Source organism: Dreissena polymorpha, chromosome 1 (genome assembly GCF_020536995.1).
Source record: "Dreissena polymorpha isolate Duluth1 chromosome 1, UMN_Dpol_1.0, whole genome shotgun sequence".
Lineage (NCBI taxonomy): Eukaryota > Metazoa > Mollusca > Bivalvia > Myida > Dreissenidae > Dreissena > Dreissena polymorpha.
In genome coordinates, this window is record NC_068355.1 from 162,600,629 (window position 1) to 162,621,122 (window position 20,494).

Below are 20,494 nucleotides of genomic sequence, written 5' to 3' on the forward strand. Positions count from 1 at the left end.
AAGTTATATTGTTATTGACTGATAAAACCAACATACTGACTAAAAGGGAATATGTTCTAAACTATTTGCATTTTATATTATTATTTGTAATCTTTGCCTAATTTGTTTTTCAAAAATCTAAATAAAATTGACATCTCTTATCAAAAAACATTTATGTAATAGAACTACTATTAAAAATAATATAAAAATTTATAAGTAAAACTTCCCCCATTAAAAAAGTATAATTTTTCCCCTATTTCAGCTAAAAATTCCCCCCTTTTTTGGACTTTTATACCTATGTTGCCAGCTGGTATCAAGCTATTAACCTTTGATTTAATGTATATTTATTTAAATTACATTAAAATTTAGCAATTTTAAGTGTTAAATGGTTGGTGAAAAAGATCTTCTAAAATTCCCCTTTTCGCCCAAAACGCGAAATTCCCCCCTCTAAGGGCCCCGGCCCCAATCCCCCAAAGTGTAGCAAGGGCCCCGTGTCCAATATAATTGAGTGAAACAGCTCTGAGATTGATGAAACTATTCGATAGAACGAAAAACTGAAATATGATTTATTTCTTAGTATTTTACGCACCTAAGTTGAGCCTTGATGCGTATTTATGAGCATTTATAGACGGTGTTTCTCACCAAAATCAAGGAAATATTACTTTATATTCATCTGTGTAATAGTATAAATATTTTTGTGGTAGAATATTTGAGAAAAACGTAAGAAGCAAAAACTTGTCAGCTGAACTTTTTGCATATGTTTACGGAAATCACCGATCGCCGGTTTCCGAAAAACAACATGGTGCGGTTTCCGCAAAACACGATGGTTGCGCCTAAAGATTTTTGTGTTACTGACCATTACTGGTTGATAAATTAATGATTTTGATTCTCATTTGATTAATTTTTGATTTCAAGGCTGAAAAACTTGAAATATGCAAGCTATTCTGTTGTTTGGCAGATGTCTGTCGATACATCTGTACAGTCGATAATTTCCGTAACCACTGGTCAAATTGTAGTAGACACAAGTTTAAATCAAAATTCTTATGTTTTACACAAATATTCTACCACTTCCTCGCTAAATACTAATGCCAAGACAAAATAATGTTGTGGTTCAGGTTACTGGCCAAAAAAAAGTTAGGGTATAAGGAAGGAAAAACATTTTATTTTATTTTATTGAACGGCTTTTTTTCCCATACAAACAATAGGCAATCTAGCACAAACCATTTTAACTGCCGATTAGGATGAATGGTCAATTCATGGCATCAACTTGGCTGTAGCCATGTATTGACTTTTTATCAATATGAAAAATAAAATTCAGAAAAAAAATTATATAGAGAAAAATATTGTAAATTTTGATGAATGAAAACCCAAAAAAACTTTAAAGAACATGGCTTAATTACTAAGGCTAACACCTGTTTGATAGTCATACCCTCATCAACAGAAAAAAACAAATGTAACTAGAACAAGCTCTCTCTTCAACAGTACTTCAGACAAGAAATAAAATTATATACAAATTTTTTAAAACTAGAACAAGCTGTATCTGACATGCATGCTGAATTTAAAACTCTGTGAATTCAAGTCTGGTTTCAAAATACAAGGCTTACAACTGACTTTTTTCATAGAACATTAAATAAAATCGACAAAGAAGATGATTTCTCCATTGCGTCACAGGCGCTGTATGCATTTAACAGTAAAGCGCCTTGCTGATGAGGCTTACAGTGCACACATAAAAATCGCACTCTGTTAAAAGTCAGCGTGGCTAAAAACCGTTACTCCGGTACAGTTTTAATTATACTGGGATTTTTTTTCTTTTGGCTTTTAATTTTGAATAAAATGTTGTAGGGTCGCAGCAAAATAATAGTCTCGGTCCGGGGACCGTAACCACAACATTATTTTGTTTTGGCCTAATACATGAATGCTTTTAAAGTAATATTGCATTGTTTTCTGCCAGGAACACTGTCTATGACCGCGAAAAAAACAAAAACTGTTTGGTTGACAATTAATATTTTCTAAATAGCTTGCATGTGGCATGGCATTGGATGCTCCGAAAGCTAAATATCTCGACTTTCTTTATTGGATGATTTGGGACTGTTAAATCCAATCAGAAAAGAGCTTTTAAACGTAATTTAGACCCATGTTAAGCGAGATAATAAAGTACCACTTTTTGTTCACTGCCAATTTGTGACATCACAAGTTGCTTCCCTTGTTGGTTTCGATCTAGGCTATTATACACACCTGACGTCAAACGTGTTTTGGTTATTTTTAGCTCACCTGAGCTCAACGTGCTCATGGTGAGCTTTTGTGATTGCCTTTTGTCCGTCGTGCGTCGTACGTTGTGCGTTGTGTGGCGTCAACATATGTTGTAGAGGCCACATTTACTTTCCAGTCTTCATGAAACTTGGTAAGAAGATTTGTCCCAATGATATCTTGGATGAATTCAAAAATGGTAACCTTTGCTTGAAAAACATGACGGCCAAGGGGCGGGGCATTTTTCCTTATATGGCTATACATGTAGTAAAATCTGGTTAACACTCTAGAGGCCACATTTATTGTCCGATCTTCATGAAACTTGGTTAGAAGATTCATCCCAATAGTATCTTGGAAGTGTATGAAAATGATGCCGGTTGGTTAAAAAACATGGCCGCCAGGGGGCGGGGCATTTTTCCTTATATGGCTATTGTAAAATCTTGTTAACACTCTAGAGGCCATATTTATGTTCCGGTCTTCATGAAACTTGGTCAGAAGATTTGTCCCAATGATATCTTGGATGAGTTTGAAAATGGTAACCTTTGCTTGAAAAACATGGCTGCCAAGGGGCGGGGCATTTTTCCTTATGTGGCTATAGTAAAATCTTGTTAACACTCTAGAGGCCAAATTTATTGTCCAATCTTCATGAAATTTGATCAGAAGATTCATCCCAATAATATCCTGGACGAGTTCAAAAATGATGCCCTTTGGTTGAAAAACAAGGCCGCCAGGGGGCGGGGCATTTTTCCTTATATGGCTATAGTAAAACCTTGTAAACACTCTATAGAGGCCACATTTATTGTCCAATCTTAATGAATTATGGTCAGAAGATTTGTCTTATTGATATCTTGGATGAGTTTGAAAATGGTTACGTTTGTTTTAAAAACATGGCTGCAAAGTGGCGGGGCATTTTCTCCTATAGGGCTTCATGTATATACATGTATGGCTATAGTAAAATCTTGTTAACACTCTAGAAGCCACATTTATAGTCCCATCTTCATGAAACTCGGTCAGAAGATTCATCCCAATAATATCTTGGATGAGTTCAAAAATGGTTGGTTGAAAAAATGGCCATCATGGGGGCGGGGCATTTTACCTTTAATATAATATGGCTATAGTCAAACCTTGTTACACTCTAGAGGCCACATCTATTGTCCGATAATCATGAAACTCGGTCAGAAGATTTGTCCCAATGATATCTTGGATGTGTTAGAAAAGGGTTTTGGTTGCTTGAAAAACATGGCTTCCAAGGGGCTGGGCATTTTTCCTTATATGGCTATAGTAAAATCTGGTTAACACTCTAGAGGCCACATTTACTGTCCGATCTTCATGAAACTTGGTCAGAAGATTCAGCCCGATAATATCTTGGAAGAGTTAAAAAATGATGCCGGTTGGTTGAAAAACATGGCTGCCAGGGGGCGGGGCATTTTTCCTTTTATGGCTTTAGTAAAACCTTGTTAACACTCTAAAGGCCACATTTATTTTCCGATCTTCATGAAACTTGGTCAGAAGATTTGTCCCAATAATATCTTGTTATCTCAGGTGAGCGACTTTAGGCCTTTCAGGCCCTCTTGGTTGAAAAACTTTGTCATTTTTCATCTCAATTCTCAAATCTTCACATACAAAATGTATTATAATTTATCATTTCATTGCAATGTCTTACATGTAATTGCTTCAGCAATAGCAGAGCACACATTATTTATACCCCCATTACCAATGGTAATGGGGGCTATATAGGAGTCACTTTGTCTGTTTGTCGGTCCCGAAATTTCATTCGATCTTCACCAAACTGGGTCACAAGTTTTATCTAGATGATGTCTACGTCAAGTTTGAATATGAGTCATGCCGGGTAAAAACTTGGTCACGGGATCACTTAGTGCGTTTTAAACCGAAAGTTTGTCCGGACCATAACTGTGTCATTTATCGTTAGATTTTAAAATGACCTGGTACATTAAATTTTGTTCACCATCATGGGACGGTGTGTTGTGCGAAAAAAGTACATCAATATCTCCAAGGTCAAGGTCACACTTAGAGTTTAATGGTCAAATGCTTGTCCGCGCTATAACTTTGTCATTTATTATGAGATTTTAAAATCGTTTGTCAAATTTGTTCACCACCATTGGATGGTGTGTTGCGCAAAAGAATTACGTCAATATCTCCAATGTCATGGTGAGTTCAAAGATCAAAAATGGCCATCAATGAGCTTGTCCGGGCCATAAGTATGTCATTCATTGTGAGATTTTAAAACCATTTGGCACATTTGTTCACCATCATTGGACGGTATGTCGAGGGAAAGAATTACGTCGATATCTCCATGGTCAAGGTCACACTTAAAGTTCAAAGGTAAAAAAATGGCCATAAATGAGCTTGTCCGGGCCATTGTTGATGGTGAGATTTAAAAATCATTTGGTACATTTGTTCACCATAATTGGACGGTGTGTCGCGCGAAAGAATTACGTCGATATCTCCAAGGTCAAGGTCACACTTTGAGTTCAAAGGTCAAAAATGGCAATAAATGAGCTTGTCCAGGCAAAAACTATGTCGTTCATTGTGAGATTTTAAAATCATTTGGCACATTTGTTCACCATCGATGTACGGTGTGTTGCGCGAAAGAATTACATCGATATCTGCAACGTCACAGTCACACTGTGAGTTCAAAAGTCAAAAATGGCCATAAATGATCCTATATCCAGGCCATAACTATGTCATTCAGTGTGAGATTTAAAAATTACTCCGTACATTTGTTCACAATAATTAGACCATGTGTCATGCAAAAGAATTACGTCGGTATTGTCAAGGTCACACTTGAAGTTCAAAAGTAAAAAATGGCCATAAGTGAGCTTGTCCGGGCCATTCCTATGTCGTTCATTGTGAGATTTTAAAATGACTCTGTACATTAATTTTGTTCACAGTCATTGGACGGCGAGATATGCGAAAGAATTCAAGAGTTTAAAGGTCAAAATGGCCATAAATGATAATGGCATAATAATTCTTAACAAGAGGGCCATGATGGCCCTGTATCTGCATACTGCATACTGTGTACCTAATTGGGTAGCCATAGTCCGAATGGTTTTCGACAAGAAGATTTTTAAAGATTTCAAAAAATAGGCGCTTTATTAGTGTTTTAAATTTTGTGACCCCCCCTCCCCCACGGGGCAGGGTCAAAGTAGACCCCAGAGTCATTATTTGAACAAATTTGGTAGAGGTTTATTAGATGTCACTACATGAACATACCACATTAGGCCCAATGCTTATGGACAAGTAGATTTTAAAGTTTTCACAAAATAAGCCCCATATAAGCGTATGTTCAGTTTTGTGACCCCCGGGCAAGGTGGCCCCCAGGGCAGGGTCAAATATGACCCCTGGGGCATAATTTGAACAAACTAAGTAGAGAACTATACAATGTCACTACATACCAAATTGTGTAGCCCTGAGGCCTAATGGTTATGGACAATAATTTTTTTAAAGTTTTCACAAAATAGGCATTATGTTCAATTTTGTGACCCCCGGGGCAGGGTCAAATTTGACCCCAGGGATAAAATTTGAACAAATTTGGTAGAGGACTATTAAATGTCACTACATACCAAATTTGATAGCCCTATGCCGGATGGTTATGGACAAACAGATTTTTGAAGTTTTCACAAAAAAAGCCTTATATAAGCATATGGTCAATTTTGTGATCCCCCGGGACAGGGTTAAATTTCAACCCAGGGATAAAATTTGAACAAATTTGGGAGAGGACTATTACCGGTAGATGTCGCTACATACCAAATTTGATAGCCCTAGGCCCGATGGTTATGGACAAGAAGATTTTTAATGTTTTCACAAAATAGGCCTTATAAAAGCATATGTTCAATTTTGTGACCCCCCTGGGGCAGGGTCAAATTTGACCCCAGGGGCATATCTTGAACAAACTTGGTAGAGAACTATAAGATGTCACTACATACCAAATTTGTGACCCCTAGGCCCAATGATTATGGACAAAAGATTTTTAAAGTTTTCACAAAATACATGTAAGCCCTTCATAAGCTATATTCAATTTTGTGACCCCAGAGGCAGTTTCAAATTTGACCCCAGGGGCATAATTTGAACAATCTAAGAAGAGAACTATTACATGTCACTACATACCAAATTTGGTAGCCTTAGTATGCAATACGGTTATGGACATAAAGATATTTATGCCCCCCTTCGAAGAAGAGGGGGTATATTTCTTTGCTCATGTCGGTGGGTCGGTCGGTCTGTCTGTCGGTCGGTCCGTCCACCAGGTGGTTGTCAGACGATAACTCAAGAACGCTTAGGCCTAGGATCATGAAACTTCATAGGTACATTGATCATGACTCACAGATGACCCCTATTGATTTTGAGGTCACTAGGTCAAAGGTCAAGGTCACTGTGACCCGAAATAGTAAAATGGTTTCCAGATGATAATTCAAGAACGCTTATGCCTAGGATCATGAAACTTCATAGGTAGATTGATCATTACTAGCAGATGACCCCTATTGATTTTCAGGTCACTAGGTCAAAGGTCAAGGTCACGGTGACCCGAAATAGTTAAATGGTTTCCGGATGATAATTCAAGAACCCTTATGCCTAGGATCATGAAACTTGTTAGGTAGATTGATCATGACTAGCAGATGATCCCTATTGATTTTCAGGTCACTAGGTCAAAGGTCAAGGTCATGGTGACCCGAAAAAGTAAAATGGTTTCTGGATGATTACTCAAGAACGCTTATACCTAGGATCATGAAACTTGATATGAACATTGATCATGACTGGCAGATGACCCCTATTGATTTTCAGGTCACTAGGTCAAAGGTCAAGGTCACAGTGACCCGAAATAGTAAAATGGTTTCCTGAAGAAAACTCAGGAAAGCTTATGGCTAGGATCATGAAACTTCATAGGTACATTGATCATGACTCGCAGATGACCCCTATTGATTTTCAGGTCACTAGGTCAAAGGTCAAGGTCACAGTGACAAAAAACATATTTACAAAATGGCTGTCACTACAACTTAGAGCCCATAAGGGGGGCATGCATGTTTTACTAACAGCCCTTGTTAAAGTTTTCCCACAAAAGGCCTTATATAAGCATATGTTCAATTTTGTGACCCTCAGGGCAGGGTCAGACTTGACCCCAGGGGCATAATTTGAACAAACTTGGTAGGGGACTATAAGATGTCACTACATACCAAATTTGGTAGCCCTAGGCCCAATGGTTATGGACAAGTAGATTTTAAAGTTTTCACAAAATATGCCTTATACATGTATAAGCATATGTTTAATTTTGTGACCCTCGGAGCAGGGTCAAACTTGACCCCAGGGGCATAATTTGAGCAAACTTGGTAGAGGACTATAAGATGTCACTACATACCAAATTTGATAGCCCTAGGCCCAATGGATATGGACAAGTAGATTTTAAAAGTTTTCACAAAATAAGCACTTTATAAGAATATATTCAATTTTGTGACCTGGGGGCAGTTTCAAATTTGACCCTAGGGGCATAATTTGAACAAACTAAGAAGAGAACTATTACAATTAAATTACATGTCACTGCATACCAAATTTGGAAGCCCTAAGCCATACAGTTATGGACAAGAATTTTTTTAAGTTTTCACAAAAAAGGCCTTATATAAGCATATGTTCAATTTTGTGTCCCTCGGGGCAGAGTCAAACTTGACCCCAGGGGCATAATTTGAACAAACTTGGTAGAGGACTATAAGATGCCACTACATACCAAATTTGGTAGCCCTAGGCCCAATGGTGGACGAGAAGAATTGTAAAGTTTTCACAAAATAGACCCTATATAAGCATATGTTCAATTTGTTGACCCCCGGGGCAGGGTCAAATTTGACCCCAGGGGCATAATTTGAACAAATTTGGTAAAGGACTATTAGATGTCTCTAAATACCAAATTTGATAGGCCTAGGCCCAATGGTTATGGACGAGAAATTTTGAAAGTTTTCACAAAATAGGCCTTATATAAGCAAATTTCCAATTTGTGACCCCTGGGGCAGGGTTAAATTTGATCCCAGGGGCATAATTTGAACAAATTTGAAAGAGGTTCACCCCAGGAACATTCCTGAGAAATTTCATCAGAATTAGACCACTAGTTTAGTAGAAGATGTTTAAAGGAAAAGTTAACGCACGGACGGACGCACGCACGACGGACACAGGACCATGATATAAGCCCCGCTGGCCTTTGGCCAGTGGAGCTAAAAATCGCCATAAATTAGATTCTCTTGTTTTGTGAAGACAGCATGCAAAATAGTCTGTCTCAATGCGGTATGTGGGGGTGTACGTCACGTCTCTGACAAAGTTCTAGTTATTTTCAGTACACATTCACATACTGATAGTCCTAATGTAAAATTTCGGTATAGACCTCTAGTTCCAGTTTATTGTCCCCTGCCGGTGAAACTGGAGGGGACTTATGGTTTACGCTCTGTCTGTCTGTCTGTCAGTCCGTCACACTTTTCTGGATCCTGCGATAACTTAATAAGTTCATATTTTTTTCATGCAACTTGAAAATTGATTGATGGCAATATGGAGATTATGCATGTCATTTCATTTTGTTCCTACTCCAAGAATTCGGGTTGCTATGGCAACAAATAGACTAGAAATATTGCTGAAATGGTGGATCCTGCGATAATTTGATAGTTCTTCATATTTTTTCATAAATCTTGAAACATGGATAGATGTCAATAAGGAGATTATGCACGTCATTTCTTTTCTTTCCTACGTCAAGAATTCTGGTTGCTATGGCAACAAATAGACTAGAAATATTGCTGAAAATGTTGGAGTTTCACCGGTAGAGGACTTACATTACTTGCAATAGTCTGGTTTCAAATTATTCAATGACTTTAAAGTGTCTCTCAGGCTGGCGGATGTTTTCTTTTCATTTTTGGCACTCTTCTCAGTTTTCTTATTGATCAGTTTTGTAATTGCAAAACCCCTTACAGTAAAACATAAGTTTATACAATATTCGAGAAAGCTCTCTCTTTCATTATCGCATTCCACATGTTCAAATAGATCACATCTATAGTGCTTTACCATTAATTAATCAAGAATTTGTTCATGTTATTCAGCTTTTAAGAAAGACTTCGAATGCTTTCAGTTGCATTTCTTATCTTGCTTTACTTCTTCAGAAGAGCACGGATTAAATAACCAGATATATAGAATTACAATGTAAGCATTTGTGTCATTGTCACTGATTACTTCACTTCTGTTTTAAGATGATTACCCGACCAATTCCACAATACTCCAGAGTAGTTCCAGAACAAAATCCTGAATGAAATTGTTCACCGCCTCCACAGAATATGTATTTGTTTCGTTGTTTATAGTTCTTGTGAGGTCTTCAATCACTGCAGAGGTCAACCTTTTTTCGTGTAGTTTTCTGAAGATGTTTTCTCTTTCTACTTCCATTGAACACCTCCAACATTAAGTCCTCAAACTTTTTCAATACATTTTTATTGCCTACACAACACTTGGCTACATGTACCTTAGACTGGTCAGACACTCCAAAAATGTTGTAGATTTGACTGCTGATGATAGTTCTCAGGCTATTGGTGTAAGCTTGTTTGAAGGCTTTCTTCACACCTTGAACGTTAAAGCTGGTTGCAGGTGCATTTGTTGTTTTCTTCTGACCAGAAGCCTCTTTCTCTCTTTCTTGTTATTTGCAGCACCTTTTGTGCTCATGAGTTGAAAATACACATACAAGAAATATTATACTAGGCAAATCTTCTAATTATCTTCTAAATTTACTTATTTTTCTTTTATAAATCAATCAATTCCAACAAAATTTACTGAAAATGTTACACAGCGTATTGACAACAGACATATAGTTATTGCACAGGTGACAATGACAATGATGTGTTTAACACTTGACTGGATTCACGATTTTAACGTGTAAGTTAGTCAGCTAAAATCGATATCGCCTCATATATGTACATGTATGTTGACGTTTTTGCATCAGGTTTAGGTTTGCAAATAATTTTATGGTCGTAAAGTTATTTTTATGCTCCCCTTCGAAGAAGAGAGGGTATATTGCTTTGCTCATGTCTGTCGGTCTGTCGGTCCGTCCACCAGGTGGTTGTCAGATGATAACTCAAGAAGCTTGGGCCTAGGATCATGAAACTTCATAGGTACATTGATCATGACTCGCAGATGACCCCTATTGATTTTGATGTCACTAGGTCAAAGGTCAAGGTCACGGTGACCCGAAATAGTAAAATGTTTTTTGAATGATAACTCAAGAATGCATACGCGGCCAACAGGGCAAACTCTGAACAATATTACTGAAGCAACTGGTCTGTTATCCTAAATCCATAATTATCAGTCCAATGAAACATCATATTTTGAGTAAAATACAGTGGATCAGTAAAAATATTATCAGAATATGAGATTTTTTGTATATTTTGTATATTAAATATTGTGTTAATGTTTAATTTTGTTGATTAATATAAATATAAGCAGGACAGGGGAGGTAATACACTATTATATGTTTCTTATATACAGGGAAACAAATGCAATAAGTTTAAATTTCATGTTTAATGAATAGAGGAATATCACCCCCCCCCATTTTTTTTAACATCATGTAATAAATTACCACACCCCCATTAAACCACCCTTCTCACCCCACCCCCCTCTCACCCACGCCCACCCCCTACCCCCCCCCCCATAAACAAAAAAAATTTAACATGTTAAATTACCACACCCCACATTGTACAACACCCCCCCCCTCCAAAAAAAAAATATTTTTTTTTTATACATCTAATAAATTACCCACACCACATTATGTCCCCTCACACCCACCCCCCCCCCCTACCCCCCACCCCTCCCCCAACCCCCCCCCCCAAAAAAATATATTTTTTTAAACATCTTATAAATTACCACACCACCCCACATTATACCCCCCCTCACCCCCCCCTCACCCCCCCCCCCCCCCCTACGCCCCCCACCCACCCCAGCCCCCCACCCCCACCCCCCAATTTTTTTTAAACACCTTATAAATTACCACACACCACATTATAACCCCCCCTCTCACCCCCTACCCCCCCCTTACCCCCCCCCCCACCCCCCACCCCCCAATTTTTTTTTTTAAACATCTAATAAATTACCCGACCCCACATTATTACCCCTCTGACCCCCCACCCCCCCCCCCTACCCCCCCCACCCGCCCCCAACCCCCAATTTTTTTTTTAAACATCTTATAAATTACCACACCCCACATTATACCCCCTCTCACCCCCCCCCCCTACCCCCCCACCCCCCCCCCCCAAAAAAAATAATATTTTTTATATAAACATTTTATAAATTACCACACCCAACATTATACCCCCCTCTCACCCCCCCCCCCCTACCCCCCACCCCCCCTACCCCCCGCCCCCAAAAAAACAAAACAAAACAAAATTACATTAGGTCAAAGGTCAAGGTCACAGTGACAAAAAACGTATACACAATGGCTGCCACTACAACTGACAGCCCATATGGGGGGCATGCATGTTTTACAAACAGCCCTTGTTATCCAAGGTATCAGAATCAAAAATCGTGAATTCGCAATTGGCCTAAATACATTGTAAATACCAAAAGGAACTTTTCATCGCGGTTTAGAAAGTCATTTTTTAGAATCGCAAAATCCTATCATGCATTTTAATTATCACCTTATTTATCCCATGAGGAGACACTTTTTTATTATGCCGACAACAGTTGCACCAGATAATTGTTGAATTTATGAAGAAATGGGTCTTTTAAAATCACAGTGACTCAACTAAATTAGTCGCCATTTGCTGTTTTATTAAGTTTTTGTGAAATTTTATTTTGCACCCTGTTCACAGATGGCAGGGCTTGCACTAAGAAATAAATTTTGGAAGTCCTGACTTCCTGCCCTTTACTTATGGAAGTCCCACTCAAAAAAGTTGAAAGTCCTAACAACTTTAATGTTGATGTTAACGGAATCAGTGTTTTTTTATGGCAATTTCGGGGCCGATATTCGGCCCTATTCACCTTAAAAAAGAGTATATATTTTTCCCCTATTTTGTAGAAAAAATCCCCTCCAGAAGTTAAAAAAAAAAAAAAAAAAAATTTTTTTTAGAAAGAACTCTCTAATGATTAATATACCTCAAATTTATTTCATAAGCAACTTACAAAGTATATAACAAATTAATATGTTTTTGAATTATTATAAAGAGTTATATTAAATTATTTTTTCCCAAAACTGGACTTTTCATATAAATTGCCTTTTTTTCCCTAAATGGTCAGAAAAAAGCCTAATGTATCTATATTGTGTCAATATTTGCTGATAAAAACATTCCACTTTGGTCCATTTTATTGAAAAAAATGCTGAAATTAGCCATTTTATCGATTAAAAAATCCAGATTAGACTCAATATGGGTAGGAAAACTGAGACAGTGCATAAAGGCTGAAATGTCTGAAACTACTGTTGAAAAAAATCATTGATATATATATTAAAGAACAAGGACAGAGAAATTCAGCTGTGAATATTACATTCATACAAACATGTGTATTCATATAATAAATAATTATATCATAACATATAAAAGAGTGATTTTTTTAATTATTTTCCCCTTTTTCTAAAAACGATGCGTTTTTCCCCTTTGAACAGGCCCCGCCACCATTCCCCTATTTGTGAAAAAAAAAACACTGGGAATGTCAACTGCGTAAATGATCACAAACTCTTCCCATCCATTTTGGGTCACTGTACATCTGTGAAAGTAACTAGATATATCTTACAACAAGGCGGAGACTACCCTAGGCTTTAAAAATAGGGAGAAGTTTGGAAAATCAGGGTATAAGTTTGTGCAAACAATATCGACTTAAAAAACAAAACATGTTAATTTCAAAACTTTTATTATTTCTATCATTTTACTATACTCACTTGTAAAAACAATAAATTCTCATTAAAATCTACGTAATCATAACACATTTAAGTCATTCAACACATTTAAGTAATTTGAGCTATGTGCGGTTGCACATTTTCATCACATATTTATTGTCATTTTATTATCCTCATCCCTATGGAGCATCTAGTATATCAATTACTGTTTATCCGAATACTATATATGTCCGAAATATGTACACTTAATAAATGCCTTACCAGTTTAACTTTAATAATCCAAACTTTCCTTGTTGTTATCTGGTTTAACAAACCTTATCAAATATTTGTTAAATCCATTTAATGTTTTCTTCATTATTGAACCCACATTACTTGTAATTTGAATCGCCAGCTTTGAACTGAACGCGGGTTGAATGTTACAATAGGTCAGCCATTTGCAATGTCGAAGGTGATGACGTAGCAATTTAATTCTACTCAGATAATTTATATCTAATCCAGGAAATGTGTTTTCTGAATGTTTCTGACTAGTAAAATGACTTGTTAGTATAGAAAATGAACAGTGATTCCAGTTTATATAAGATGGTTATTACTCGTAATTATCGGTGGATTAACAAACTGAGAAAACTCTCCTAATCATTAAACAACATATGGCATGCGCAGAGGCACGAGTGTGTTGTTTAAGCAACCAATTTTAAGCGACTGCTTTGTCACGGTCAATTTGCGATCGGCGCTGGGGGTAAATTTTGTATCCATTAGATAAACAACACACAATAAACTTGCTAATCACCTGCGGGCGGTGACAAATAAAAGGAGGCGGAGTTTAGACCGATCGAGACGTGTGCAAAACACATTGAGTGGGCAGAAAGCAGTGTTGATTGAAGTGTTATTTTAATCGACAGCTTACGTCACGGGTTGCTATTTTCGGCATATGACCAATTTTAAGGAAGTACAGTGGACGTCATGGTTTTTTTTATCGGCGTATGGAAACAATTATACATTGTAGGGTGTAATATACGGCTGTATGCCGCTTAGTTCAAGCCCTGACAGATGGTCATGTAAACTGTGTGCATATTAGCTTGTGTTTATGTATAATATTAAATTTAAAACTAATCATTATACTCAGCAGATAGTTGGAAGTTTTGTATATATGGTATATATAATTTCTAGCAAAAGTTTTTATTACTCTTCGATCCAATTGCATATATATTTGGGAATATGTTCAGGACATTTCCAGGATGCTTTCAATAACCTCAACTCAAAAGTTCTTTTTTTGCTTGCATGATGTATTTCCCATTCATGTACCTTTTAATGAAGTTTTCTTGAATACATGTAGTCGTTTCGAAAATATGGCGGTAAAACTTTTGACAAACACATGATCGGTCTTATTATGTTTATTTTATCACTATTATTCTAAAACCTGCAATGGGGTTCATTAGTTTGTACGTTAAAAGACCTAGTGGCGTTTATTTATCAGTCTTGAAAGAATTATGAATAATTCAGTATTTCTTTTTCCAGATCAAAATGCCAAAAAAGAAGAAGAGAGCAGGTGTTTCTGGTCGGCGTCATAAATACCATTATTTAAAAAAGACTAAATTGAAACATGAAAACAGTGAAAATGTTAATCTTGAAAGCAACTTTGAATGTGACAGTATACAGATGGTCCAGCCTGAATTCACTGATGTTGATGTTCATTTTACAATTCAGACAAATTTTGAAGATGTTTGTGTTCAAGCAATACCTGAAACTTGCGATATATCTGTGCAAACTATAGAAAGCGAAAGTGATCATACATATGCGAAAAGTTGTATGGATTATTCAAGTGATGACAGTTTTAGTAATGCAGAACTTAATTCTAGTGTAAATGAATCGCATGCAGCTAAGGAGCAGATACATGTAGAATCCATATACATTGACTGTGGGGACGAAGTTGTTGAGTCTCTTTCTTTTAAAGAATTTTCTTCAGCTATCAAGAAAGGATTAAGCAGTAAAACTAGGAGCTATTGTGTACACGAAACAGAATCAGAATTGACACTCATAGATTTCTATGTTACTAGTGAAGGTGCTTTAGCAGTGAAATTGACAGTTAGATTTAACAATGACTTTACTTGCAATGTGCATGTGCACAGGAAAGAAATACCAAGATCACACAGTTTGTGGGAATGTGCACCAGAGGTTTTTCATACTAGCAAAGATGCCTTTGATTTCTTGGAAAGACTTGATAAGTTCTTGGTTTGCTGTGGAAATTCAGAGGCAGAATTTCAACAGTTAGTATCTGTTGGGTCTGGGTTGACAAATAGTAGCAGTAATGATACATGTATTGTGGCATACAGAGAAGGAAATTTTGGTGCGCAATACCAGTCCACAATAAGATCATCCGCGTGTGAGATGTTGACCTTGCGACTGGAAAAATGTCCAAAATGCAAGGATTATGGCTATGCATTGACTAAAAGAATCAAAAGAATCGAGGAGAGGAAAGCAAATCCAAGAAGATTTAGCCATTCAACATTCAAACACTCCAACATGACAAGAGATGAACTGTGTAGCAAACTGATAGAGCAAAAAAATGAAATTGGTGACCTCTCAAATGAAGTAAGGATACTTAAAAGACAATTGGAGCGAGCAATTTCCAAAAATGGTGTTGAAATGAGCGATCATGGAAATATTGAGTTGAACAAATCGTTTGCTACATGTACTTGTTCCGAGGAAGTTAAACAAAGTTTCCCAGATAGCAATTCGCGTCAAAGACTCTTTTGGGAACAACAGGAACTAGCTGCAAGTAAGTGACTACGTCTGATAAACGTGGGATGCACTGGCATCCAATGATAATCTGTTGGTAATGTTTACATTAGGGATTTTCCGCGCATGCGCACTGACTGATTGGTAAAGCACTTGTTCCAATGGGGTAAAACATACATGTACACATGTATGCATACAGATTTAGTCAATAAATTGATAGGAAACCTATATTTAAACTAAAATTTATTATATTTTGTTTCAATATTGTATACACAATAAAATCAATTTCTTCTTTAAGAAAATACAAGTTATTCATAAGCTTCACAGTAGATGTGGTCTGAACACTAAACAGTAAACTTCTGCGATTTAAAAAATAAGCTGATGACCTTGTTCATGTAGTACCGTTTCTTGTATAAGGATTTCAATAAATTAAATTACAATGTATTATTATATAACTAAAGTTATCTATGGTATGGGTGTGCTAGTGTGTGTTATTGCGGTGGTCGAGTGGTAAAAGTGATTTTTTTTGCATTTATTTGTTACAGCCTGTGCCATTTGAATTGCGAAAATTAGCCCGATAAAATGTGAAATTGGGAAAAATAGCGCAATAAACAATGAAATTGGGAAAAATTAAGTATTATAAATATGATTATAAGTAACAGAATTAATATTGTTTTTAAGTGCATGTTCATGGGGGTTTTCTAGCCATTTTGGGAAAAGGAGTGTGGTCAAATTGGGATTTGTTTAATCAATAAAAGTGGCAAATTTGGGAATTATTTATCGACAAAAAGGACTAAACTAAAGTTAAATATTTTGATGGATGTTTAAAAAATAAAGTTGAGATCTAGAGTTAAGAAATCATAATTAAGTCATAAGAGACTTCTTTCTTAAAGAAAAAAAAAATTTTTTTTGGAAATTTCGCTTTTGGGGGGGGGGGGGGATTTTGGTCAGATTTTTGCGATTGGGAAGCAGCCGAAAATCGGCGGTAATTTTGAGCCCAAAAAATCACTGCACTGGTCTACCATTCCAGAGGTCCCCAGTTCAATTCCTGGCCGGGGCACTGGACATTTCAGAAATGCTTCAAGTGTTTCCCACCCAAGTTGACCCAACTAGAGATGTACTGGTATGAAACCCAGGTAATAATGCTTCAGGTGTTTTCCACCCAAGTTGACCCAACTAGAGATGTACTGGTATGAAACCCAGGTAATTTTCTTGGTATCTGTGCTATACACTGAGCACGTATAAGAACCAAGGGATCTATTTGCAAAGAGCCTGTGTATCGCACCAAGATTCCTTGTATCTCAATACTGTCTCTTCTGTTTGCTGTCTCTTCAGCAAAAACCAAAGGACCCCATTGGAAATAAGTGCTTGCACATTCATGGGTTATCCTTGACTGCAAAGTCAAAGAAATAAACGACATTGTCCTGACAAACAGAGAGTGTGAGAGGTACATGGTACATTGAATCAACTGCAGCACAAAATCCTATAAAAAGCCAAGTGCATGACAACATTTCAATGTAATGTAAATTTACTTTATCATGGAATTAATTTTGTTTTACATTTAATGACAATATTCATTAATCCGAGTTATAGAGCTGAAAAAAAAATACTCATGATGCAAATGTAACTTTCTATGCCTGTATAATGCAATTCTTTTTATGCCCCCCTTCGAAGAAGAGGGGGTATATTGCTTTGCTCATGTCGGTCTGTCGGTCGGTCAGTCCGTCCACCAGGTGGTTGTCAGACGATAACTCAAGAACGCTTGGGCCTAGGATCATGAAACTTCATAGGTACATTGATCATGACTCGCAGATGACCCCTATTGATTTTGAGGTCACTAGGTCAAAGGTCAAGGTCACGGTGACCCGAAATAGTAAAATGGTTTTTGAATGATAACTCAAGAACGCATACGCCTAGGATCATGAAATTTCATGGGTAGATTGATCATGACTCGCAGATGACCCCTATTGATTTTCAGGTCACTAGGTCAAAGGTCAAGGTCACGGTGACCCGAAATAGTAAAATGGTTTCCGGATGATAACTCAAGAATGCATACGCCTAGGATCATGAAACTTCATGGGTAGATTGATCATGACTTGCAGATGACCCCTATTGATTTTGAGGTCACTAGGTCAAAGGTCAAGGTCACGGTGACCCGAAATAGTAAAATGGTTTTCGGATGATAACTCAAGAACACATATGCCTAGGATCATGAAACTTCACAGGTAGATTGATCATGACTCGCAGATGACCCCTATTGATTTTGAGGTCACAAGGTCAAAGGTCAAGGTCACGGTGACCCGAAATAGTAAAATGATTTTCGGATGATAACTCAAGAACACTTTTGCCTAGGATTATGACACTTCATAGGTACATTGATTGTGACTCACAGATGACCCCTATTGATTTTCAGGTCACTAGGTCAAAGGTCAAGGTCACAGTGACAAAAAACGTATTCACACAACGGCTGCCACTACAACAGACAGCCCATATGGGGGGCATGCATGTTTTACAAACAGCCCTTGTTACTTCTTATCATGAGGGATAAATATCTAGAACTTTATATCATAATATAGAAACCCGGTTTCTATATTATGATATAAAGTTCTAGATATAGGGGACTTATGGTTATGTATCCGTCCGTCAGTCCGTCACACTTTTCTGGATCCTGTGATAACTCTAAAAGTTGTTCATATTTTTTCATGAAACTTGGAGTATGGGTAGACGGCAATATGGACATTATGCACATCATTTCATTTTGTTCCTATGTCAAAAATTGTGGTTGCTATGGCAACAAATAGACTAGAAATACTGCTGGAAATGGTTTTTTTTCTGGATCCCGCGATTAAAAGTTTTTAATATTTTTTCATGAAACTTGGAATATGGGTAGATGGCAATATGGACATTATGCACATCATTTCATTTTGTTCCTACGTCAAAAATTGTGGTTGCTATGGCAACAAATAGACTAGAAATACTTCTGGAAATGGTTTTTTTTCTGGATCCCGCGATTACTCTAAAAGTTCTTAGTATTTTTTCATGAAACTTGGAATATGGATAGATGGCAATATGGACATTATGCACGTCATTTCATTTTGTTCCTACGTCAAAAAAAGTGGTTGCTATGGCAACAAATAGACTAGAAATACTGCTGAAAATGGGTTTTTTTTCTGGATCCTACGATAACTCTAAAAGTTCTTAATATTTTGTCATGAAACTTGGAATATGGATAGATGGCAATATAGACATTATGCACGTCATTTCATTTTGTTCCTACGTCAAATATTGTGGTTGCTATGGCAACAAATAGACTAGAAATACTGTTGAAAATGGTGTTTTTTTCTGGATCCTGCGATAACTTTAAAAGTTTTGAATATTTTTTCATGAAACTTGAAACGTGGATAGATGGCAATATAGACATTATGCACGTCATTTCATTTTGTTCCTACGTCAAAATTTCTAGTTGCTATGACAACAAATAGACTAGAAATACTGCTGAAAATGGTGTTATTAGCTCCACTGGCCAGAGGCCAGCGGCGCTTATGTCATGGTCCTGTGTCCGTCGTGCATGCGTCCGTGCGTGCTTTTCCTTAAAACATCTTCTCCTAAACTACTGGTCCAATTCTGATGAAATTTCACAGGAATGTTCCTGGGGTGAACCTCTTTCAAATTTATTCAAATTATGCCCCTGGGGTCAAATTTGACCCTGCCCCGGGGGTCACAAAAATGAAAATTTGCTTATATAAGGCCTATTTTGTGAAAACTTCCAAAATCTTCTCGTCCATAATTATCAAATTTGGTATGTAGAGACATCTAATAGTCCTCTACCAAATTTTGTGAAAACTTCCAAAATCTTCTCGTCCATAATTATCAAATTTGGTATGTAGAGACATCTAATAGTCCTCTACCAAATTTCTTCAAATTATGCCCCTGGGGTCAAATTTGACCCTGCCCTGGGGGTCACAAAATTTAACATATGCTTATATAAGGCCTTTTTTGTGAAAACTTTCAAAATCTTCTTGTCTATAGCCATTGGGCCTAGGGCTATCAAATTTGGTATGTAGAGACATCTTATAGTCCTCTACCAAATTTCTTCAAATTATGCTCATTGGGTCAAATTTGACCCTGCCTCGGGGGTCACAAAATTGAACATAATGCTTATATAAGGCCTATTTTGTGAAAACTTTCAAAATCTTCTTGTCCATAACCCTTGGGCCTAGGGCTATCAAATTTGGTATGTAGAGACATCTAATAGTCCTCTACCAAATTTCTTCAAATTATGACCCTGGGGTCAAATTTGACCCTGCCCCGGGGGTCACAAAATTGAACATCTGCTTATATAAGGCCTTTTTTGTGAAAACTTTCAAAATCTTCTCGTCCATAACCATTGGGCCTAGGTCTAACAAATTTGGTATGTAGAGACATCTAATAGTCCTCTACCAAATTTCTTCAAATTATGCCCCTGGGGTGAAATTTTACCCTGCCCCAGGGTTCACAAAATTTAACATATGCTTATATAAGGCCTATTTTGTGAAAACTTTCAAAATCTTCTCGTCCATAACAATTGGGCCTAGGGCTATCAAATTTGGTATGTAGAGACATCTTATAGTCCTCTACCAAATTTCTTCAAATTATGCCCCTGGGGTCAAATTTGACCCTGCCCCGGGGGTCACAAAATTGAAC

At 37.1% G+C, this 20,494-nt stretch overlaps 1 protein-coding gene across 1 annotated transcript in view; it reads left to right on the forward strand.

The window, feature by feature from the left end:
- The window catches only part of LOC127858741 (uncharacterized), a 47,883-nt gene that overhangs the window by 11,088 nt on the left and 16,301 nt on the right, over positions 1–20,494 (forward strand). Inside the window, exons 2-3 of the mRNA XM_052395989.1 lie at positions 14,591–15,851; positions 16,842–16,947. Of these exons, the coding sequence (XP_052251949.1) occupies positions 14,597–15,851; positions 16,842–16,915 (1,329 nt within the window). The 5' untranslated portion in view covers positions 14,591–14,596 and the 3' untranslated portion in view covers positions 16,916–16,947. The remainder of the gene's footprint in view (positions 1–14,590; positions 15,852–16,841; positions 16,948–20,494) is intronic.